This window comes from Lynx canadensis, chromosome C2 (genome assembly GCF_007474595.2).
Source record: "Lynx canadensis isolate LIC74 chromosome C2, mLynCan4.pri.v2, whole genome shotgun sequence".
NCBI lineage: Eukaryota > Metazoa > Chordata > Mammalia > Carnivora > Felidae > Lynx > Lynx canadensis.
This window is the reverse complement of record NC_044311.2, coordinates 113,201,369-113,226,581: the sequence shown is the minus strand read 5'-3', so window position 1 is coordinate 113,226,581 and position 25,213 is coordinate 113,201,369. Positions and strand designations below refer to the sequence as shown.

At 33.9% G+C, this 25,213-nt stretch overlaps 1 protein-coding gene across 1 annotated transcript in view; it reads left to right on the top strand.

Annotated features, from left to right (window-relative positions):
• Positions 1-21,260, top strand: part of ARL6 (ADP ribosylation factor like GTPase 6) — a 41,308-nt gene extending 20,048 nt beyond the window's left edge. Inside the window, exons 6-8 of the mRNA XM_030330365.1 lie at positions 11,149-11,278; positions 14,897-14,952; positions 20,732-21,260. Of these exons, the coding sequence (XP_030186225.1) occupies positions 11,149-11,278; positions 14,897-14,952; positions 20,732-20,757 (212 nt within the window). The 3' untranslated portion in view covers positions 20,758-21,260. The remainder of the gene's footprint in view (positions 1-11,148; positions 11,279-14,896; positions 14,953-20,731) is intronic.
• Positions 21,261-25,213: the final 3,953 nt, after the last annotated feature.

Below are 25,213 nucleotides of genomic sequence, written 5' to 3'. Positions count from 1 at the left end.
TTTTTTTTTAGAGTGTCTTTCTCTGGTTTGGGTATTAGAATAATGCTGGCCTTATAGCATGAATTTGGAAGGTTTCCTTCCTCTTCTACTATTTGGAATAGTTTGAGAAGGATAGATATTAACTCTTCTTTAAATGTTGATAGAATTCACCTGTGAAGCCCATTGGTCTCAGACTTTTGTTTATTGGTAGTCTTTTGATTTTTTTTTTTTATTCAGTTTTGTTAACAAGCAATCAATCTGTTCAGATTTTCTATTTCTTCCTGATTCAGTCTGGAAAGATTATATGTTTATAGGAAATTAATCCATTTATTCCAGGTTGTCTAATTTGTTGGCATATAATTTTTCATAGCAGTCTCATAATCCTTGACATTTTTGTGGTGTCTGTTCTTCTCTAATTTCTGATTGTACTTATTTGGGTCCTTTCTGTCTTTTTGTCTCTTGATGAGTTTGGCTAAAGATTTATCAGTTTTGTTTATCTTGGTTTCATGATCTTTTGTGTTGGTTTTTTAGTCTCTATTTCATTTATTTCTACCCAGAACTTTATTTCCTCCTTCTAGTAACTTTGGGCTTTGTTTGTTGTTCTTTTTCTATTTCTTTTAGATAAAGGATCAGATTGTTTGAGATTTTTTGTTTGTTTGTTTCTTGATGTAGGCCTGTATTGCTATAAACTTACCTTGTTTTCTCGTTTCATATCATTGTGGTCATAAAAGATATAATATGAGTATTCTTAAATTTATTGAGACTTATTTTGTGACCTAACATGTTCTGTTTTGGAGAATATTCCAGGTCTACTTGAAAAAAAAGTGTATTCTGCTGTTTGAGGATGGAATATTCTGTATATATCTGTTAAATCTATCTGTTTAATGTGTTGTTCAGTGCCACTGAACAAAGTTCCTTATTGGCTTTCTGTCTAAATGATCTTTCCATTGATGTAAATGGGATCTTAAAGTCCCCTACTATTATTATATTACTGTCAATTTCTCCCCTTTATATTTATTAATATTTACTTTGTATATTTAGATGCTTCTGTGTTGGGTGCATAGATATTTACACTTGTTATATCCTCTTATTGGATTGATTTCTTTATCTTATTTATTGCTTTTCTATGTATTTTTTTATAATCTTTGGTTTAATATCCATTTTATCTGGGGCCACCTGGCTGCCTCTGTGAGTAAAGTATGCGACTCTTGATCTAATGGTTATGAGTTCAGACTGTACACCCACGTTGGGTATAGAGATTACTTAAAGATAAAAAATATTTAAAAAATGAAAAATAAAAATAAATAAAATAATATTTATTTTGTCTGACATAAGCACTGCTACCCCAGCTTTCTTTTGCTTCTATTTGCATGGGAAATCTTTTTCCATGCCCTCATTTTCGGTTTGTATGTGTCTTTAGATTCTGAAGTAATCTCTTATAGGCAGTGTATAGATGGGTCTTGTTTTTTTTTTATCCATTCAGTCACCCTGTATATGAACTTTTAAAAATTGATGTATAAGTTGTATATAGTCAAATGCTTAGATCTTGATTATATATTTCACTAATTTTGACTAATGCATACACTCATGTAACTACACTGCCTATCAAGAAACATTTTCATCACCCCAGTAAGTTCTTTCACACTCCTTCCCAGTCAATACTCCTTACCTCATACCAGAGAACTTCTAATCTGATTTCTGTCACCAGATTAATTTTGTCTATTCTACAGTTTCATGTAAATGGGGGAGGGGGAGCACATACATTTTTGTGCATAAGTTTTTTTATTTGGCATAATGTTGTGGAGAATCATCTATATTGTTTTATATATCACTTGTTTATTCCTTTTTATTGCTATGTAACATTCTGTTGTGTAACTATCCAACAGTTTGTTTATCCAGTATCCTGTTGATTGACAGACATCTAGACTATTTCTAGGTTAGGGGTATTATGAATAAATCCGATATGAACATTCTTATAAAAGACTTTTTTGTAGACATGTTTTCATTTCTCTTTGAAAAATTCCTAGGAATGATACTGCTGAGTCATAGGATAGACATATGGGTCATATTTAAAGTAACTGCCCCTTGATTTTTCAAAGTGGTCATACTATTTTACATTCTTAACAACATATATGAGAGTTCCAGTTTCTTTACATCCTCTCCAATGATTGATGTTATATTTTTTTCACTTTAGCCTTTCAACAAGGTGTGTAATAGGATCTCATTTGCTTTTAATTTCTATTTTACTGATGATTAAAAATGTTGATCACTTTTGCATATTTTATTAACCATTCTTGTACATTCTCTTGTAAAATGTCTTTTTAAAAATATTTATTTATTTTGATAGAGAGTGTGTGCAAGTGGGGGAGGGGCAGAGAGAGAGGGAGAGAGAATCCCAAGCAGGCTCCACACTGTCAGCGCAGAGCCAAGTGTGGGGCTTGATCTTACGAACCATGAGATCATGACCTGAGCTGAAATCAAGAGCCTGATGCTTAACTGACTGAGTCACCCATGCACCCCTCTCTTGTAAAATGTCTTTTAAAATTTTTTTTTTAATGTTTATTCATTTTTAAGACAGAGAGACAGAGCATGAACGGGGGGAGGGTCAGAGAGAGAGGGAGACACAGAATCTGAAGCAGGCCCCGGGCTCTGAGGTGTCAGCACAGAGCCCGACGCGGAGCTCGAACTCACGGACCATGAGGTCATGACCTGAGCCAAAGTCAGACGCTCAACCGACTGAGCCACCCAGGCACCCCTAAAATGTCTTTTTAAATCTTTTGCCCATGTGTTTAATTTGGTTGTTTGTCTTATTATTGAATTTTAACATTTCTTTATAAATTCTAAATAGAATACCTTTGTCAAATATATGTGTTTTGAAGATTTCTTACCAGTCTGTGGCTCACCTGTTTATTTTTTTCACATTATTATTTTTTTTAAGTTTATCTAGAGGTGGGGGGCAGAGAGAGAGGAAGAGAGAGAGAATCCTGAGCAAGCTCTATACTGCCAGCACAGAGCCCAATGCAGGGCCAGTTTCACACTGTGAGATCAGGACCTGAGCCAAAATCAATCAAGAGTTGGACACTCAACCAACTAAGCCACCCAGGTGTCCCATTTTCACAGTATCTTTTAATGAACATATTTATCTAATTTTGGTGAAGTCTAATTTATCAATTTTTTCAATTTTTATTTTTAATTTCAATTTTAGTTAACATACAGTACAATATTGGTTTCAGGAGTAGAATTCAGTGATTCATCACTTATATTCAACACCCAGTGCTCATCACAAGTGCCTTCCTTAATACCCATCACCCATCTAGCCTATCTCCCACTCACCTCCCTCCATCAACCTTCATTTTTTTCCTTTTAATATAAGCTTTTTATGTCCTCTCTAAGAAATCTGTGCCTACTGCCTTAAGATTACTAACATGTTCTCCTATGCTTTCTTCTAGTAGCTTCATAGTTTTTGTTTTTATGTTTAGGCCTGAGACCCATCTTGAATTAATTTTTGCATTTTTTTTTTACAGATATCCAGTTACCCCAAAATACATTTGTTGGGGAAAAATTTTTTTTGCTGAATTACTTGTCAAAATCATTTGACTTTCATGCTTATTGAATATAATTTGTGTATATGTGTGTGTCTGTTTCTGGACTCTATATTCTGTTCCCCTGATCCCTTTTATGTACTTTTGCATTGTCTTTATTACCATAGATGTATAATAAATCTTGAAGTCAGGATAAATCCTCTAATCCTGGTCTATTTCTTCAAGATGATTTTAGTAGTTTTAGGTGTTCTATATTTTTAAATAATGTTTAAAATCAGCTTATTCAGGAGACTATAGATGTTGGAGAGGATGTGGAGAAACGGGAACCCTCTTGCACTGTTGGTGGGAATGCAAATTGGTGCAGCCGCTCTGGAAAGCAGTGTGGAGGTTCCTCAGAAAATTAAAAATAGACCTACCCTATGACCCAGCAACAGCACTGCTAGGAATTTATCCAAGGGATACAGGAGTACTGATGCATAGGGGCACTTGTACCCCAATGTTCATAGCAGCACTCTCAACAATAGCCAAATTATGGAAAGAGCCTAAATGTCCATCAACTGATGAATGGATAAAGAAATTGTGGTTTATATACACAATGGAATACTACGTGGCAATGAGAAAAAATGAAATATGGCCTTTTGTAGCAACATGGATGGAACTGGAGAGTGTGATGCTAAGTGAAATAAGCCATACAGAGAAAGACAGATACCATATGGTTTCACTCTTATGTGGATCCTGAGAAACTTAACAGGAACCCATGGGGGAAGGGAAGAAAAAAAAAAAAAAAAAGAGGTTAGAGTGGGAGAGAGCCAAAGCATAAGAGACTGTTAAAAACTGAGAACAAACTGAGGGTTGATGGGGGGTGGGAGGGAGGAGAGGGTGGGTGATGGGTATTGAGGAGGGCACCTTTTGGGATGAGCACTGGGTGTTGTATGGAAACCAATTTGACAATAAATTTCATATATTAAAAAAAATAATAAAAAAAATAAGAATTGGGATGTTCACATAAAAAATAAATAAATAAAATAAAATAAAATAAAATAAAATAAAATAAAATAAAATCAGCTTATTAATTTTGTGAAACTGTGCTGGGATTTTATTTTGATCATATTTGGAGATAGTTGAGATCTTAACATTAGACTTAACATTGAATGTTCCAACTCATGGACATGGTATGTCACTTCATGTATTTATCCTTTTCTCAATTTCTCTATCTTTTATAGTTTTCTATGTAGGTCTTACACATCATTCATTCAACTTATCCATAAGTTTTTTTTTTATATTTTCAAAGCTATTGTAAATAGTTTATTTTATTTCATATTCTAATGGTTCATTGCTAGTATGTGAAAATATTGATTTATATTATGGGAGGTTGTTAAATATACTTATTCTAGTAATTTTTCTCTAGATTTCTTAGAATTTTCTATGTATGAAGTTAACAACAAAAATTCTTCTTCCTTTTTAGTCTTTATGCCTTTTATTCTTTTTCTTGTCTTATTGCACTGGCTAGGACCTTCAGTACAATGTTGAATAGAAATGGTTAAGTCTTGGGGCGCCTGGGTGGCTCAGTTGGTTGAGCATTCGACTTCAGCTCAGGTCATGATCTCGTGGTTCATGAGTTCAGCCCCGCGTCAGGCTCTGTGCTGACATCTCAAAGCTGTCAGCACAGCTCTGAGCAAGATTCTGTGTCTTGCTCTCTCTCTGCTCCTCCCCTGCTCATGTTCTGTCTCTCTGTGTCTTAAAAATAAATAAAACACTAAAAAAAAAATTAACAACAAAAAAAAAAGAAATGTTTAAGTCTTACCTTTTTCCTACTTTGTTCCTGCCCTAAATCCTGGTGCTTGCCACTCTTCCTTACTAATAAATGCCCTTTGTGACTCCCCCCCCTCCCCCCCCCCCAAATAGGGCACTTTCACCTGCATTAAAAACCTGGTCAGGTGGATATCCTTTTTCCTCAGTGATTTCCTTAATGGCATCTGGAGACTGTCTGCTACCTTTTGGTTGGCAGAAGCTACTTCTCCTGTTATCTTGATACTTTTTAAGCCAAATCTCTTTCTAAAATTATCAGGCCATCTTTTATTTTAAAAAAATTTTTTAATGTTTTTATTTATTTTTGACAGAGAGAGATAGGAAGAGAGAGAGCGAGAGAGAGCAAGCATGAGTGGGGGAGGGGCACGGAGAGAGGGAGACACAGAATTTGAAGCAGGCTCCAGGCTCCGAGCTGTCAGCACAGAGCCTGACGCAGGGCTTGAACTCATGGACTGCAAGATCATGACTTCAGCCGAAGTCAGGCACTCAACCAACTGAGCCACCCAGGAGCCCCATCAGACTATCTTTTATTAGCACTAAATCCTCCACCTTCCTTTTGCTTTATGTTCACATAATAACTTCACTTTTTCTTGAATCATGTTAGAGTCTATAGGGATGCGTTTCTTATAGCAATCCTGCACTCACATAAAAGCTACATTTTCAATACAAGATGAAAAGGTATTTCATGAAATGTGCAAGGTTTTCATGCCTGCTGGCATAACTGCAGCAATGGCTTCATGAATTTCCTTTTCTTTTTTTTATGTTGGTCCTTATACTGGAATCATTTACCTTGAAATGTCAGGCATCCATCCACAGATTCAGACTCAATCTATGGTACATATCAAGCAATTCAACTTTTTCTTGTAACGTCATAACTTTTCTTTGCTTCTTTCACTTCCAGGATGACTGGTGGGACTTTGTATGGGTGCCATATAATTCAAGGTTTACAGTATTGCACAAACTAAGGTGAAAAAATATGTGAGAACTGTAAGAGATAACTTTTACTGTGATACACGATTTACTGGAGAGAAGAATTCACATAGAGATGATTAGGGTCAAATAGCATTTTAAACAGATACTTTCAACACTTAAGCTCACTGCAATAGGTGCAGGAGATGACTTTGAAATTATCTCAGTGGTACAGTATGTGTTGCAGTTAATTTTATGCAGTTATGAATTAATACTGCATCTTTACATTTGTTTGCATATCTCTTAACTGAATGCTGCCATGTTTGGTCTATGTACATGTAAATTTTGATGAATTTTAACTTTTTATAATAGATTTGTATATCTTTTATGTTATTAAATGATAAATTCATCTTGTATCTATATGTATCTTATGCATTCATGAGATACCTAACCTTTTCTTAATTTTTCTTCTATGTTTCTGGGCTACATGATTTGTTTACAGATTTTTGCAAATTGTTGGCGAATCTCCAAAAAATGTTCAATATATTTATTGAAAAAAAAAAAAAGCATGTATAAGTGGACCTGCATAGTTCAAGCTCATGTTATTCACTAACTTTGTCATTCATCCATTGATAGACACTTATGTTGTTTCTGTGTCTTACTCCCATTCTTTGCATCCAACATTTTATCATTAAGTATGCTGCTCAGTAGGGTTTGCTTATATCTTTCCTTATTAGGTCAAGGAAATTTTCTGTTATTCCTAATTTTCCAAAAGGTTCCATCGTAAACTCATGTTATAGTTTACCAAATGCTTTTTCTACATCTATTGCAATGATAGTATGATTCACATATATTAAACCAAACTTACGTTTCTGGATTAAACCTCATTTGACCATTGATTATTAACCTCTTTATATATCATTGAATTGGATTTGCTGACATTTTACTAAAGATTTTTGTTTTCGTGCTCATGAGGTTTTTTGGTTTATACCTTTCTTAAAATGCTCTAGTCATCAAGGTTATAGAGGCCTCATAAAATGGGTTAGAAAGTATTTACTCTTTCTCTTTTTATTTTATTTTTTGGGTTGGATAGAGTTGGTATTATTTCTTCCCTAATTGTTAGATAAATATACCAATGAAGTCATCTGGGTTGGGATTTTGTGTGTGTACAAGGAGTGTCAGGGAGTAGGGAGACTATGAATTATGAGTTAAATTTCCTAAAATGATATAAGTCTGTTAAAGTTTGGTATTTCTCCTTGGGCCACTTTTGGTAATTTATGACCATATTTTTTTTTTTTTATGACCATATTTTTAAATTGATCTACATTGTCAGGTTTACTGGCATAAAACTGTTTATAATATACTCTCACTATCCTTTTAATGTCTATAAGATCTATGTATCTTCCTTCATTTCTGATATTGATAATTTATGTTTCCTCAGTTTTTTCTTGCTCAATCTTTTAAAGAGTGTATTGATTATATTAACTTTTTAAGAACTCTGGCTTTGTTAATTTCCTCTGATGGTTTGTCTTTTTAAAATTTTTGTTAATTTTTGTTCTTTGTTTTATTATGAAAATTCTATACTTACATTGTATTTCAGTGTTTATTACCTTTTTCAGTTGGAAACAATTTTTTTAAGTTTATTTATTTATTTTGAAAGAAAGAGAGAGCAGATGAGGGACAGAGAGAGAGAGAGAGAATCTGAAGCTGAGTCAGGTCTGCCTAGAGCCTGATTCAGGGCTCGAACCCACAAACTGTGAGATCATGACCTGAGCCAAAACCAAGAGTTGGATGCTCAATAGACTGAGCCAGCCAGGCATCCCTACATGTCACAAATTTTGATATGTTTGTTTTATTATTTAAAGTATTTTCTAACTTACCTTGTGAATTCTTTTTTGACCCTTAGATTATTTATTATATTTAATATAATATAAATATATAAATATAAATTATATTTAGTATATAAGTATATATTAAAATATATAAATATAATGATATAATATATATTTATAATATATAATATATATAAATATATATTATTATAAATATATATGTGTTATATATATTATATATATATAAATTATATATATAAATTATATTTAATTTCCCAAATATTTGAGAATTTTCGAGGTTTCTTTTTGTTATTGATTTCTAACTTAATTCCATTTGATGGAATAACATATTCTGTATTATTTCATCCTTAGGAATATATGGCCCAACGTTATGGTCTAGCTTGGTGACTCTTCCATCTGCAATTAAGTAAAATATGTATTTTACTGTTGTTGGGTGAAGGGTCTGTAAATGTCAGTTGATAGATAATGTTCACATCTTATACATTCTTAGTGATCTTTTTTGTCTATTCTATCAATTTCTGAGAGAGGAGCCTTGAAGTATCCACCTGTGATTGTGGATTTCTTTATATTTCCCTTTAATACTGTCAAAGTTTGCATTATATATTTGGAAGTTTATTTATTAGTACATATGCATTTAATATTGTTTTGTCCTCTTGAGTAAACGATCGACACTTTTATAATTTTTAAATGCCTGCATTTTTCAGAGAGAGAGGGGCAAACTAAGAAACAGACTCTTAACTATAAAGAACAAACTGATAGTGACCAGAAGGGAGGTAGGGGGGATGGGTTAAATAAGTGGTAAGGATTAAGGAGTGTACTTGTGATGAGAACCAGGTGATGTATGAAGTGTGGTATCACTGTATTGTACACCTGAAACTGATATTTCACTGTATATTAATTAACAAATTTAAACAAAAACTTAAAAAACACTGACATAAAGCAAACTGCACGGAGAACAATAATAACCAAAAAATGCGGTCTTTTTCTTTAATACCCTTCATCTTGTACACTACTTTTTCTTTTTTTTTAATCTTTTTTTTAACATTTATTTATTTTTGAGACAGAGAGAGACAGAGCATGAACGGGGGAGGGGCAGAGAGAGAGGGAGACACAGAATCGGAAACAGGCTCCAGGCTCTGAGCAGTCAGCACAGAGCCCGACGCGGGGCTCGAACTCAAGACCCCGAGATCATGACCTGAGCCAAAGTCAGCCGCTTAACCGACTGAGCCACCCAGGCGCCCCGAACACTACTTTTTCTGATAGTAGTGTAGCCATGTGCGTTTTCTTACATTTACATGTGTGCGTAATGTTTTTCTATCCTTTTCCTCCCAGCTTGTTTGTGTCCTTATGTTCCAAGTGTGTTTCTTGTAAACATCATATAGATATGTCTAACTTCTTTTTATCCATTCTGACATTCTCTGTTCCAGGGTAAATTCTAGCTGGACTAAATATTTAAATGTAAAAATCACAGCATTACAGCAGTAGAAGAAACTATGGGAGAAGTATGGGAGAACTTTAAAATAATTACAGGGCAAAGATAAGATAAGATAAGATAAAAATAAAATATTACAGGCAAGAGGAGACCTTTCTAACTATAACACAGAACCCAGAATCCTAAAAGAAAAGATTGATGAATTTTACTATTTAAAAAGTTTTCACTTAGAAGAAACCATGAGAAGTCAAAGGCAAATGTCAAGCAAGGGGAAATATTTGCAGTTTATATCATAACTAGAGGACTTTTTCCCTTACTACTTGTTGTGTTCCTACAAATCAATAAGAAAATAAAAACTTACTAGAAAAATGGGGAAAGGATAGGGTAAGATAGTTCATAAATAGACAAAATAGAAATATCCTTTGAATATATAGAAAAAATTCTTGACCTTTCTCAAAACAAAGTAAACATATTCTGATAGTACTTTTTACCTATCCCCTGTCATATAGAAAAGATCAACAAGTTTGATAACATTCTTGTGGCAAGGGCACTGGAAACATTAATTCTTATCCATTGTTGTTGAAGTATTAATTGATACAATTTTTAAGGGGAAGCCTTTCAGTAATCACTGTCAAAATAGCAATTTACATATCCTTTCACCAGCAACTCTACTTCTCATATTTAACCTATAAACATGCTGACTCATGTGCAAAATTTGCTGTGTACACTTTTATTCATTTCAGCATTGTTTATAGTTTTAAAAATTGGCAACAATACAAATATATCTCACTGGGAACAGATTATACAAATTATGGCACATAGTACTAACAGACAGTATTCTGCAACTGTTAAAATAGTGAAGAAACTGCTCATTATGTACTGATATGAGATGGTCTTCAAGATATGAAATTAAGTGAAAAGAAAAATATATAAAACTGAATAGTCTGCTACTATCTGTATAAAGAATAATGTATAATAATTGTTTGCAAATATTTCTAAAAAGATGCCAAGAAATAGGTAATATGGGTTAACTCTTCTAGAGAGGACAAGTGGATAGCCTGGGACAGGTGGGAGGGAGATTCTTTTGCTGTATACCATGTTGTGTCTTCTGAATTTTGAACTATTTAAAGGTGTTATCTATTCAAAACTGAAAATATTTCCAAAATTGTAACAAGGTAAAAAAATATCTTGTTAAAATATCCAGCTTGTTACCTGAAAACTATGACTAAAATCTAAAATCAAGATCTAGTTTATCTTCTACTTCATTGAAGTTTGCCTCCTTTCTACTGACAATAAAAACAAAATATTTAACCCCTTTGCAGGTGCTGCTCAGTAGCTGCTTAACGAGCCCCAACTCCCACCTCACTCATCTTTGTTTTAAAGCTCCAACCAGAGGGCAGATAGTCTTAAGAAGAAAGGTTTTTTGTTTGTTTGTTTGTTTGTTTGTTTTTAATTCTCCTATCATTCAAATACATGCCTGACAGTACATGTCTTCAAATGTTTGTGTATGTTCGATATAGAAAGAAGAGGTTGGAAAACAGTTTTAGTGAATTTTAGTTTTAAGAATTTGGGGGGAAGGACCAAAAAGCTGGAGGTGTGATGATCGTCTTATTTTCTCTTTTAGATATTAAGCACCGCCGAATACCAATCTTATTCTTTGCAAACAAAATGGATCTTAGAGATTCAGTAACATCTGTAAAAGTGTCTCAACTGCTGTGTTTAGAGAACATCAAAGATAAACCATGGCACATTTGGTAAAGTTTTATATTTACTTTTCATTTTATTCTGAAAAAAATCTCTGAGCTTCAATTTTTCTTTGCCAAGCTTATCGTGTAAGTGACATAACATGATAGGATATAAGCTAGGGATTTTGTTGTATAGAATTGTGTCAGTGCAAGTGCTCATGAATATATTATTGTTAAAATATTTTCAAATCTTGGGGCACCCGGCTAGCTCAGTTGGTGGAGCATGTGATTCTTCATCTTGGGGTTGTGAGTTTGAGTCCCACTTTGGGTGTAGAGATTATTTAACTAAGTAAGTCTTAGAAAAAAAAAACTTTTAAAATCTTTTTAGGGATAGAAAAATATAAACGACTCTTTAAAAGAATAATTTAGCCCACTTACCCCATTTTAACCACACTGATTTCCTTCTGCACATTGTATCAGCCATCTACAATCCCATAAGAACATTTGCACGTGTTACTCCTTTTATCCAAAATAATTTTCCTGGCTTGCTATTATACCTCCTTCAGGAGAGAGACCCCGCCTGATAACCCTCCAGAATATTACTATATCTTACCTCTGTACCTTGTTTTTTCACACTTTGCTTTATATTTCTATTGCAATGTCTTATCTGGGTATTGCTTCTTTTATAGTCCATCTTCTCATACTAGTGCATTAGCACCATGAGAGCTTGGATTTTATCAGTTTTATTCACTCTGTAACCCCTAGAATAATAATAGTGCCAGGTACTTAGTATGTACACAACAAATTTTGGTTTATATGAGTGTATAGAAATGGGAATAATAATTTCATTTGGACATACTAATAAAATTGAACTCTGCAGTAATTAGTATCTGACATTATTATTCAGCGTTTATTTGGAAAGCGGTTTCTTATTGATACATTTAACTCCAGTGTGTCTTTCCTCCAAAATATTCCAATAAGGATTACCAGAAGTGATATATTAGTGTTTTAGTGCCGGCCTTACATTAATTTAAGCTTCCTTCTGTCCACCCACCTACCTTCTCCTGCTGCAAGATGTCCTTCTCTTTCCAGTTTCCCTTTTTTTAAAGAAGGTTTTTATGGAGAAAGGCCTAACAGAGGCAGAGAAATCTACTGCCTCTAGAAGGAGAAACAGAGTATGAACAAGGAGATAGTAGAGCTCAGAAAAGAATTTTTAGAACTAACCTTCGTTCTGAAAAAGGAATAGTATAAAAGACAGCTTGAAAAAGCCCTTAAAATGCCTCAGTTACTCAGGGCCAACAGCATCTCTACCCAGGAGCAAAACACTGCATATCTTGAGTAAAACCCTCCTTACTTTGAAATCAGAGGGAGAGTCAATTTTACTAAATGTCTTTTGAGTTGGATTTGAGGTTCTGTGGTATTTGGTTGGTAAAGAAAGGAAGGATTTTAGGTAAAGAAATATCTTAAGCTAGAAACATTGTATTTCTTTAAATCATACCTAAATTGATAATATCTAAAGTAAAATAATTTTTAATTTTTGCATTGTATTAAGTGTTGGGACTGTTTTGATAGGAAGTACATTAAGAAATCTGTGTCTAAATTAGTAAAAGATATAGTCCTACTTTTAATTTTGTAATAGAAATTTACTTTGCAAATGGAAAAAATCTTTCTACTTAAAATAAGCAGCGATTGAATTTTAATAGATTTATTTATTCAGTTGTGACACCTAAATATTTCTCACTGAGAGAAAAAGTAACATCCTGACATTGTAATGATGTGGAGTATTTTATTGCCTGGTTCTATATTTTCTATATAACTTACAGAAGAAATTTATCTATAATATTGACTTCTTAATTCAAAAAATATCTCACTAAGTTCTAATTAGCGTTTCATTTGTTAAGTTTTTTTTTTATTTTTTGCTATTTTCTTTAAAGCATGTAAAAAATTGAAAATACAGTTATTTTTCTTTTCCCGTTTTACAGATAAAGGTAACACTCAATAATACAGGGATAAAATATCGCATCTCTCTTGCCTTAGGTACAAGTAAATTTACTGGGCAATAAACAAGAGATTATAGAGAAACATAGCCTGGAAAATTATAGGAAAATTTCTGTGGTTTAACCATTGGTTTTCATCATTGTACTAAACAGGTAGTCAACTCTGATTTTCAGGGTCTGATTTTGTTAATATTCTTCTTGTGTGTTCTTTGACTAAATCCCTGGCACAATATGTATTTGCTTATTTACTCTCTTTTGAGGGCAACAGATAACGAAACAGATAAATAAGTGTATAAAATGTCAGCTGGAAGGATGAAGAAAAGTAAAGTAGGATAATAAGAGAGAGAATAATAAGAAGTGCTCTCTCTGCGAGATCTAATTGAAGTCAGGGTGCAATTCATGCGAAGGCTTGGAGGAATAGCTTTCCAGACAGAGAGATCAGCCAAGTGAAAAGTCTCTTAGGTGAGAATGTGCCTGGTGTGTTCCAGGAATAGCAAGAAGTCCAGGCTGGCTGGAACAGAAATCTAGGGGGAAATTATAGGAGATGGGGCCATTGAGAAATAGCCAGGGACCATATCCCATTGGGCCTTGTAAGACATGGTAAAAACTTTGGCTTTTTTTCTAGTTATAGACCTGATGACGTGTTCAAAAGGAGAGGTAGAGTTCATACATTTGGGAATTATTAGGAAAAGATGCAAGGTTTTTAGTACAGTATTAACATCTCCAGTAAAGGGGGAAAGTTTTTCCATTGTATTATTTGTTTGGTTGGGACTATAGTCTTGTTTGGGACTATAGATGTGTGATAAAAATCAATACGATGATCTTTCTTGATTTAAGCATTTCAGTTACTGATGTTTTGCTACTGATACGGATAATTTATAATTTGCTTTGAATAATTATGTATCAATGCTGTTGGTTTCTTTCTATTTAAAAAATAATTCTATGATAAGTCATATTTGTAATCTAATAAGTAATGCCTTGGAAGTAATTTCTGATTTTATTAGCATCTAATTATTTTAGGTAGTTAGGTACATTTTTAAATCTTGCTTCAGCACAGTTAAAAGGAACCCTAATCATTCAGAAAATCTAATTGTTTATACTAAATGCTGTCAGTCCATGTCTTTGAAAAAGGTGATCTGATACTATAAAAATCCTCTGCCTTTTATTATGTTAGTCAATTTACCATCATTTTATAGATGCTAAAACTGAGACAGAGAGTTAAGTAATCAATCCAGGTTCCTGAAGCCAGTAGGTATAAGAGTATGATTGAAATCTGAGATTTTTTTATTCTGCCACTTTACCAAAGTTATAATCATAGGTTTATACCTTACAGATACCAAATTCCATTTCAAATAAAGCTACTCCATCATGTGGCTAAATTGTAACCGAAGTCAAACATTTCTAATAAATAAATGCTCTTGAGTCACTAGGACTGGGCAAAGTAGAATAATAATTTTTTAGTGATATACTTTTTCAAATGTCTATATAAATTATGAATAATTTTATCATGTCTTCTTCCTGAGCACTTAGACTTTTATTTCCTATGTATATTCAGTTTCAGTGCTTAACCAGCTTTGCTCAGATATGTTACTAGAATATAATAATTTGCCATATAGCAAAATTATAATTATTTATTCTTATGTTCTATGATGTAGTGAAATGGATATGTTTCTTATGGATTTTATTTCAGTGCTAGTGACGCCATAAAAGGAGAAGGATTGCAAGAAGGTGTAGACTGGCTTCAAGGTACATCACAAAACACTGTGCATTTTCAGCCTTTATTTCCATTCCATTCACATTTTTTTCCTCCTTTTACATTTCATTTTTGTTATATCATAGCCTTTCTCCCTCTTGTTTCCATTTATTTCTGCTGTCAGAAAAAACAATACAGTAAGTATCCAGTACCTTGCTACATTTACTTCTATTACATTTTTCTAAAGGGTTTATTTAAATAAAGTATTTGCATCTTTACAATTCAATATATATGATAACTCTAGAAAATAATTATAATTTATGGCAACAAATTTCTATCATATCTAGTAATAGAAGCACACTTGAAATTTGGGACAAATTTTAGGCCTTACTGTCAATATTTAAAAAGTAAGTTTGCATGGCATATATCTTTTAAGAATCATGCTGAATTCTATGTATAGCTCCATTTATACATAGCATGTTTATACAACTTTTTTTTTTTTTTTTTTTGAGGTGGGGAGGGCAGAGAGAGAGAGAGACAAGAGAATCCCAAGCAGGCTCTGCAGTGTCAGCGCAGAGCCTGACATGGGGCTTGAACTCACGAACCTGTGAGATCATGACCTGAGCTGAAATCAGGAGTCAGACACTTAACCGCCCAGGCACCTTACACAATTTTTAATACTCATTTAGTGTTATAAATACTGGTATTGTATTGACGTTTTATATATTGCAATTCTGTTATTCATCAAAATAGCTGTCATAGGTTGTACAGGCTTACTGTATGAAGGGATAAATTAACATCTAGCATTTCCTCTAAGATTACATTGTTTACTAACCACAGGAATGGCTTAAAGAAGTGACCCACGCAGAGCAATGGGTGTGAATAAAACCAAGTTTTGTAGGTCTTTTTTATTAAGGGACCCTGAGAGTCAGGCCAAAAATTGTCCATTTGTGAGTAGAGCTGAGGATCATTCCTATCAGGAATCTCCCTGCCCTGAGCAAGGGTGAATGACAAAATATTCTTAATTCTAGTTGTAGTCTTGGGGCTATAAATTTAATTTCTTCTACACTAACCCTTTAATACCAGTTATGTGTAATTTTGTTTTCTCTTATTCATGTCCTCATGAATCTAAGAATAGGCTGCTTGCCCATACAGAAAGAGACCTTTCTCTGGTTCAGAGTACTAAATGTACATCTGATAAATATTTTTATGTGTTATTAGTAAAGTATGGTATTAAGTAAAGTGCACAGACTGTCTTTTTTCCTGTCTTGTATTTGTGTAGACATCATGACATTTACCATTAAACTACAAAGAATATTATAGTCATATTTTACAATTAAGTAAAACATAATTGAGAGCCTCTCATGGTTCGCAGAATAACTGGAACTTTTCTGTGAACATACCAACTTAGTTTCTTAGATTGCGATAAAGAAGTGGTTTACATTTCTGATGATTTAATGGGACTGATTCCCACGTAAAACAGATTACAGAGCAACATTCTACAGAAGACGCCAGAAGCATGTTTTCAGCCTTGATTTCTTACTTTACAAGTGCTTATTGCTCACAGTGAAGTTATAGCACAGAGAGAAACCCTACTATTGCTCATAAAATCATAGTACTGAAAACAGGTTGATAAATTATAGTTCTCTCTTTTTTTTTTTTTTCGGTTTATATTGTCTGCAATAATGAGGCCACTAGGTGTCAGTAACGATCCAACATCGCAGTGCCACTTGCCAACTCTGGTCTAATTACCTAATTTTTGCGTCTTTGATTTTTCTGATTCATAATCTTTGCATCTTACCTCCCTTTTTGTACGGAGAATACACTATTGGAAATAGTTTTATGTCTTTGTGTTACCGTATTATTTTATGTAACATTTATAGCAGTTTTCTGTGGGCAGTTTCCCTATTGTATGTAGGGAGCATGAATAGTAATGAAAAGCATTTGGGCTTTTGAGTCTAGCAGATTTATTCTACTACTTATTAACTAATTATTAACAATCTTATATTATTTTCTTGTGAATATAATTTTGTCATCTGTACAATTAAAAAATAAAAGTCAAAAATTGTATGGGTTAAATGAAACACTCTGTTAAAGTGCCTAGCATAAAAAAAAAACCAATGAATGTTAAATTTACCCTTTCACCTAACTACTCTCTATTTATGAGAGGAAGAAACTTAATACCTAGATTAAAAATTGTATGGGGCTCCTGGGTGGCTCAGTTGGTTGAACGTCCGACTTCAGCTCAGGTCGTGATCTCACAATCCATGAGTTCGAGCCCCGTGTCAGGCTCTGTGCTGACAGCTCAGAGCCTGGAGCCTGCTTCAGATTCTGTGTCTCCCTCTCTCTCTGCCCCTCCCCTGCTCATGCCCTGTCTCTCTCTGTCTCAAAATTAAATAAAAACATTAAAAAATTAAAAAAAAATTGTAATCAGCTTGGTTATGAATAGGAGATCCTTTTTTTCATCTTTCCTGTATGATAATAAATAGCTTATTACCTTTTGATTCTCCTACTATCTCTCTGGATTTAAAAAGAGGTAAAAACCTATTTTGCAAATTAGGTAGCAGTTAATATTGGAGACTAGTCTGTGCCTATAGCTGTTAATTTATTAGCCAAACTTATTTTTATGTAAATTTAACTGTGAAGGATAGATATTCTGCATTTATATCTCTTCATTTTGCTTCCAGAATTCTGAAATTTCCTAGCATGATAAACAAGAAAGCCTCTGGTTCATTTTAATGAACAATTTAATCTTATTATTTTAAGGTTGAAAAGTTTTGAGTAAAATATTAAATGACATATTTTGTGCCATGATTCCATTCTCTTTTGGAAGGATTCTCGATAATTACATATGTATTACAGCCCAAAGACAAGAACTCCTAAGTAGACTATGAAGTATTTTTTAAAACCATCAAAGAATATACAGAAACTATTGCAGAGGTATCAGTTGTTTTCTAGCTCTGAAACTTTCAAATGAGATATTTGTAAAAAGAAATTTTTCCGCATGACTAATGAAATGTACTCATTTTATCACTTTATCTGTATTGAAAAGTTGATGCTTCCAAACTTTTAATATAAGACTTTTATAAACTATGCATATGGGTGTTCCCATGAAAGATGGAGGAATGAACACATACTTAGTTTCTTCCCCTTCTCAAATCTCACTAACAGAAAGGGGACTTTTGTTTAAAGACATTAACCCACAAGGGCAAAAAACTGGAAGTGACAAAGATGTCAACCAAATTTTGAAAGCTGGATGCCTGATGCATGTTGAATGACTTAACAGACCTGAGAAAGGTGAATTCTGAACTAGCACTGAGGACAGCTGGAAAGCATCCCAATTTACATTTCAGATCCCCTCAAAGGCTTATTGATGGAAAGTGGAACTAAGGATGAGGTGAGGCTGAAAAGAGAAAACAGTTATATTTTCTTGCCCCCACAAAAGACTGAAGGTTCATTCTTGCAGGGAGTCAAACAGTATCTTGACTGGGGAACACCAAGCACAACTCTGTGTGGCAGAGCTGATCTGAAAATGAGGAGTGATACCAAATATTGTAATCCTCTTCTTCCTTCTCCTACTTCTCCCAGAAGACACCAGCAGTAGGCAGGATATAAAAAGTCATCTTTGAGGAATAAGACCAGCCAGAGAAAGACCTACAAGTATTAACATCAAAGATTTCCAAGAAAATGGCTTAGCTAGCTACACTAGAATAAAGACCACATTTGACAAGCCTCACACACATATTGAAACTTCAGTCAGCTTTATAGTGTTCACTCATACTTATGAGAAGATGACAAAGGATCACCAGGCATTTGAGGACCTAAACATTTTAAGTTATGGAACATTAACAAACAAAAAACAGATCAGTGGAAGTAGAATTTAATTTTTTTTAAAGATTTATTTGTTTTTGAGAGAGAGAGAGAGAGCAGAGCATGAGTAGGGTAAGGGCAGAGAGAGAGGGAGACACAGAATCCAAAGCAGGCTCCAGACTCTGAGCTGTGAGCACAGAGCCTTACGTCAGGCTAGAACTCACGGACTGAGAGATCATGACCTGAGCCGAAGTCAGACACCTAACCAACTGAGCCACCCAGGTGCCCCAGGAGAACATTTCAAAAAACTATTAGACTATCCTCAAAGGGATAAGAAAAGGTATTACTTTTTATTTAGGGAAAACATTTCAAAAAACATATTAGAGTATCCTCAAAGGGATAAGGAAAGGTATTACTTTCATGACTATGACCAGGATACTACGTGAAAAGGACCAAAGGAAAAAAAAAAACAAGTTTTTGGAAAATATTAGAAGAAATTGAAAAGTCAATAAAAAGAAGATAAAATAGAAGCATTCTCTCAGAAAGTAGAGCAAAAAGATAAAAAATATCGGAAAGAAAAAAAAAGGCTCCATATCCAAATAATAGGAGTTTTAGAATGAACAAAGGGAGAAGAAAGAGGGAGAAAAATCATCAAATAAATCACCAAACAGTATTTTCTAGAACTAAATGATGAGTTTTTAGTTCAAAGGCCTCTTGAGAGCCCAATGCAGTGGATGAAAATATTCCCACACCAAGGCTCATCATTACTTAATTTCGACACTGAAGACAATGGAAGATCCTACCAGCTTCCTGGGAAGAAAATAAGAAGTTTCATGTAAAGGATAAGGAAGCAGAAATAGCATCAGACTTGTAAACATCAACATTTGGAAGCTGTGAAATATTGGGCAATGCCTGGAAAAGTCCAAGGGGAAAATAAAAGAACTATATGCTCAGGCAGTATCATTGTATTGTGATTGTAGCATTAAGACATATTCAGCCATGCACTATCTCAAGAATGTACCTCTGTACTTCTTACTGAGGCGGCCATTGAGAGATATACTCTTAAAAAACAAGGGAATAAACCAAGATGAGAAAATAAGAGACGAATGAAATTCATAGGCTATGTAATGGTGTTTCATTACTCCACACTTAAACAGTTTGGGAGTAGTGGGATTGAATTTATGTTAAGTACTTTAAAAAATTAAGCAGATAGGCAGGGTTGGAGAATGAGGAACAATTATTAAAATGGAGAAAACAGGGGCGCCTGGGTGGCGCAGTCGGTTAAGCGTCCGACTTCAGCCAGGTCACGATCTCGCGGTCCGTGAGTTCGAGCCCCGCGTCGGGCTCTGGGCTGATGGCTCAGAGCCTGGAGCCTGTTTCCAATTCTGTGTCTCCCTCTCTCTCTGCCCCTCCCCCGTTCATGCTCTGTCTCTCTCTGTCCCAAAAATAAATTAAAAAAACGTTGAAAAAAAAAAAAAAGAAAAAAAAATGGAGAAAACAAAATGTAAAAGAAAGAAAGAGTAACAGGGAAGGGAGTACAACCTGTCTCAGTTGTTAATAGTGTTTACCTAGTCATACTGATGACTATATTAATATGGTAGAAAAATGGGAGTAATGGAAGTATAATGAGGGTTGCAGAGGAGCAGGGTAGAGAAGTATGTGAGAACTGAAGCCTCATATTACATTGAAGGAACTGATATTTTAAGAAGAAGAATAAAAGTATATTTAGAGATACAGAGCTAAATCTCCTAACAGGCAGTTAGAAGCAGTTACTTGTGAAAAGAGAAAGAAGAGATGAGGCAAGGGACTCCTAGTTTTCATACAAGCCTTAGAGAACTAGTTGACTCTTAACTGTGTGTATGTACAATGACAAAAACAAAAACTACAGTATGTTTGTGCTTTTAAAAAAACTGGTGTGTGCATACGTTTCTACAGCGTTTTTATAGATTTATTTTGGATTACTTTAGAAAATGGATCTTGCCTGTGGAGACTGATAATTTTTTATTTGGTTTTCATTATCAGATCAGATCCAGGCTGTGAAGACCTGAAAAGATAGTATTTGGAAACTTCAACAATTTTCAATTCAAGGAATGTATCTTAAGGCAAACTGAATACTTCAAATTTTTAAAAGATGTTTGTGCATCTAAGAATACTTTATAATCTTCTGCTTGCATTTATGGACTCTGAATGAGCTTTTTAAGAGCATAGGACTGCAGGTATGCTATTCTGACCATTAATTATATTAAAATTGAATCTTTCCCCAGAAGGGCTCTTTCCACAGAATTACCAACTTCTTGGTAAAGGTCTACATTTGATTGTAATTAGAATGTTTAAAGTCAGAGTTATAAGCCATCTCAATATCTCATCATGATTTATAATATCTTTAATGCATTTTATTTTTTAAATTGTCTTCTAAAAATTTAGTTTACAATATGACTTTGCAGTACGATTGTGCTTGGAAGAACTTTATTTATAAGGGACCATGGGTAATTAATATATACATAAAATTTTTACTATATGTCACTGTCAATAAAACATTATATGCAATATACCAACTAGTGTGTTTTGTTTATGCTGAAAAGATTAATGCTGTGTTAACTTAATATTTAGTGTTTTAATGTCAAGCATTTGTAAATTATCTGAGACCAAGTGAAGCTGAATTTATCCATCCAGTGAATATGTATTGAACCTCTCTGCACCTACTCTAGTTTGTCATTGTCCTAGGCAATGGTGATACAAGGTAAATAAGATATATTCTTTATCTTTAGAGAACTTAAAATTTAATGAGGGAGTATTTGAGGACCTTTTCATACATAGTATCTAACTTTATTTCATTGGCTAAATGAATATATTGCATTTTAATATTAAGAGGTATAAAAATGAATTAGTGCAATTCTTCAATAATTATTTTAGTGGACTTCTTGTTTCTTTCTTTAAAATGCCTCCAGTTGCCAGAGCACTTTGTTAAAGTAGATTGTGACTCACCAAACAATGTTTTTCCTGAGCATAAACTGCTAAAAATGTTTAGAATTTTAGACACATGCCAGGCATCTACTCTATGCAAATTTTGTTAGTTCTCAAAACTTAAAGACCACTTATAATTGTGAACTCTAAATAGAAGCTTTCATTTTAAATTAACCACTAGAAAATAGTATATAGAGCAACGATGTCAATCCTGAAAAATACTGCATATAAAGAAAAACTGCAATATATAACGTGTAACATCTTAAACATCCTTAGGTGTAAAAATGATAAAAATAGGAGGCAAAAGGTAAGTAAATACAGGTGTGTTACAGTAACTATGATTGTGGTGTGTTTCATAGAAATTTGAATAAAGTAATTTTAAAGCCACAGTAAACATTCTGTAATCCAGTTTCTTTTAGCCCAGAAATACCAGTGGTTTGGATTTGGAAAATTGAAAGTTATCCAAAATATTCTAATAGTCCATCATTTTAGCTTGCCAGCCTCTCATAAATTGTTTTGATGAGGATACAAAGTGAGATTCTGAGTAATGTAGAGTTGCCTGAAATGTAAAAAGAAGATGATGAAAACACCGAATGTAGTTTAACAAAATACTTACTACATGCTGTGTTTAGGAGAATAGGAGAATGGAGAAGGGGTATGTTAGAATTCAAATCCTCATTCACCATAACAATAATAGCAATAATAATAGCTATCACTCTATGAATGCTGTATTTTAAGCTAGATATTATTACACATACTGGATCTTAAAGTATTTAATTCTCAACAATAACCTCGTATGGTAGGTTTTATCATTTGTTTTATAGACAAGGAAACTGAGACCTAAAAAAATTACTTGCTAAATGTCACTGGTGACTGATGGTGCTAGGATTTAGGACCATACCATCTGTTTAAGACAGATGAATTTGAGAGATATGAGGCGCCTGGGTGGCTCAGTCAGTTAAGCATCTGACTTGGGCTCGCATCATGATCTCACAGTTCATGAGTTTGAGCCCCGCGTTGGGCTCTGTGCTGACAGTGTGGAGTCTGCTTTGAGTTCTGTGTCTCCCTCTCTGTCTGCCCCTCCCCTGCGCGCGCTCTCTCTCTCTCTCTCTCTCTCTCTCTCTCTCTCAAAAATAAATAAACATTAAAAAATTTTTAAAGGAGTATTACAGATATTAGAAATATAGAGGTATCTGCCATGATGGCTAAAAGGATTGAAAAGATTCTCATTGGGGTGGGAGACCAGGGTGGGGTGGGGAGGTCAGAGAATAGCGATTACTGTTTTGTTTTGTTTTTTAATTTTTACAGTTTTAAGTCTGTAAACACTTCAGATTTTAAACTCTGGGCCTAAATGATTGATGAAAATAATTTTTAAAACTATATTGATACTAATTAGTATTCCACAAACTACAGTAACTCACACCTGTGTAAATATTTAGAAGTACTGCCTTTTTCTTAACCCATGATCTCCAAATCTAGTTTATACTCTATAAACATCTATTCTACTCTACATTTTCATGTGAAGACTATGTAGAAGCACATTGGGCTGTAGTAGTCACAGGATGTCATGGAAATGTGTGGAAGCTGAGTTTATTGCATTTGTGTTCTAACATAGTGTACAATTAAATTTTATTGCATTAAAGCTCAAGCAAGTGTTTTTTTTTTTCATGTTTAACATCACTCTGTTACAAAGCTTAATTCATTAAGCTCTACATTTCAATATAAACATTTCATAAAATGTTCAAAACTTACCCTGTTGTATGTTTTGCATTTAAATATGTGTGGCTCTTGGCACCTGGGTGGCTTAGTCGGTTAAGTGTCAGACTTCAGCTGAGGTCACGATCTCATGGTTCGTGAGTTCGAGCCCCTCATCAGGCTCTGTGATGACAGCTCAAAGCCTGGAGCCTATGTCTCCCTCTCTCTCTGCCCCTCCCCTGCTCATACTCTGTCTCTCTCTCCCCCAGAAATAAATCAACATTTAAAAAAGTAAATAAATATATGTGGCTCTATTCAACCTGTGCCTTGTAAATCACAAGAGCTGAGTTTTATAGATTTGTTTTTCATTTATGGGTTGTCTGATAAAAATTGTGAATTATTTCTTGATAAGTTATTTTTTTCTTTGGAATTTTTGGCATAGTACATTGTGATTTCCATAAATATATTCAATTACTCTTAACAGTACTTAAGGCAAATACTTCCTGTGTGAATGCTCTAGCATTTTAACTATGCTTATTTTCTGCTTTCTGATTATTCTCTTCTTATTTAAAAACATAGGGGCACCTGGGTGGCTCAGTCAGGTTAAGCAGCCAATTCTTGGTGTTGGATCAGGTCATGATCTCACAGTTTGTGGGTTTGAGCCCCACATCTGGCTCTGTGCTGACAGTGTGGAGTCTGCTTGGGATTTTCTCTCTTTCCCTCTCTCTGCCTCTCCTGTGTGCTCTCTCCCTCCCTCAAAATAAATAAACTTTTTTAAAAAAGCATAAATAAAACATTAAATGTTCATTTAAATGGATTTAAAATAGGTTTGTCCATTTCTGTGTGGAGAAATACTATAATAATAGAAAATTGTTTATTATATTTAATTGAATGTTTCATGTAACTTAGTTATTATATTTTCATAGTGAATCTTTCTCATTAAGGATGTTCCTGATGGGGCTTGCAAAGAACTGCCTCAGGACCATTACTTACTCTCCTTCTGGTTACTCAATTTTAATGCCACTCTTGGACATTTTATTAACATGCAATGTTAAACTTTTTCTGGTGATTTAGAATAAACCAAGAGGGGCAAATTAAATCCTTCTCCAAATTTGAAATCACTAACTAATGCTATATAAGTCATAAAAGAAAGAGTGGGTATTTTGCAAGCAAAATTTGGTTAGATATATAGTACTTCCCATATATCTTAGATATATAGAACTTCCTAAACACTTTACATATATTAATTCATTTAATCCTCATGACAATGCTGTGAAGTAAATGTTATTTTCTCTGTTACATAGATCAGGTGTCAGCAAACTACCAGTCTGGTTTTGTATGGCCCTTGAGCTAATAATTTTATATTTTTAAAGAATTAATTAAGGGAAGAAAAAGGAACAACAGATACTGTAATGTGGCCCACAATGCATAAAATTATTTACTGTCTGGGGCTTTACATAAAAACTGTCAGTTCCTGTTGTAGTGCAAATAAACAGAGGACCCTAGATTTTGAGTCTAGACAATCTGGTTTCAAAATCTACATTCTTAACCTCTGTGAGATTTGTCAAAAAGCTAAATATTATTCTAAAATGGAATAAAACAATTACAAATTTTTTCCTAAATAATTATATTAAAGATGAAAAATTAGATTCAGATGCCTAAAAAGTAATGCTCTTTGAAATCTCTGCTGCCTCCCCCTCCCCCTAGTAAGATAGATGTCCTGACCTAAAGTTTTTTTCCTTCCTTTTCTTTAAATGAGTGGCAACAGCGGCACCTGGGTGGCTCAGTCATTAAGTGTCCAACTCTTGATTTCAGCTCAGGTCATGATCTCATGGTCTTGAGACC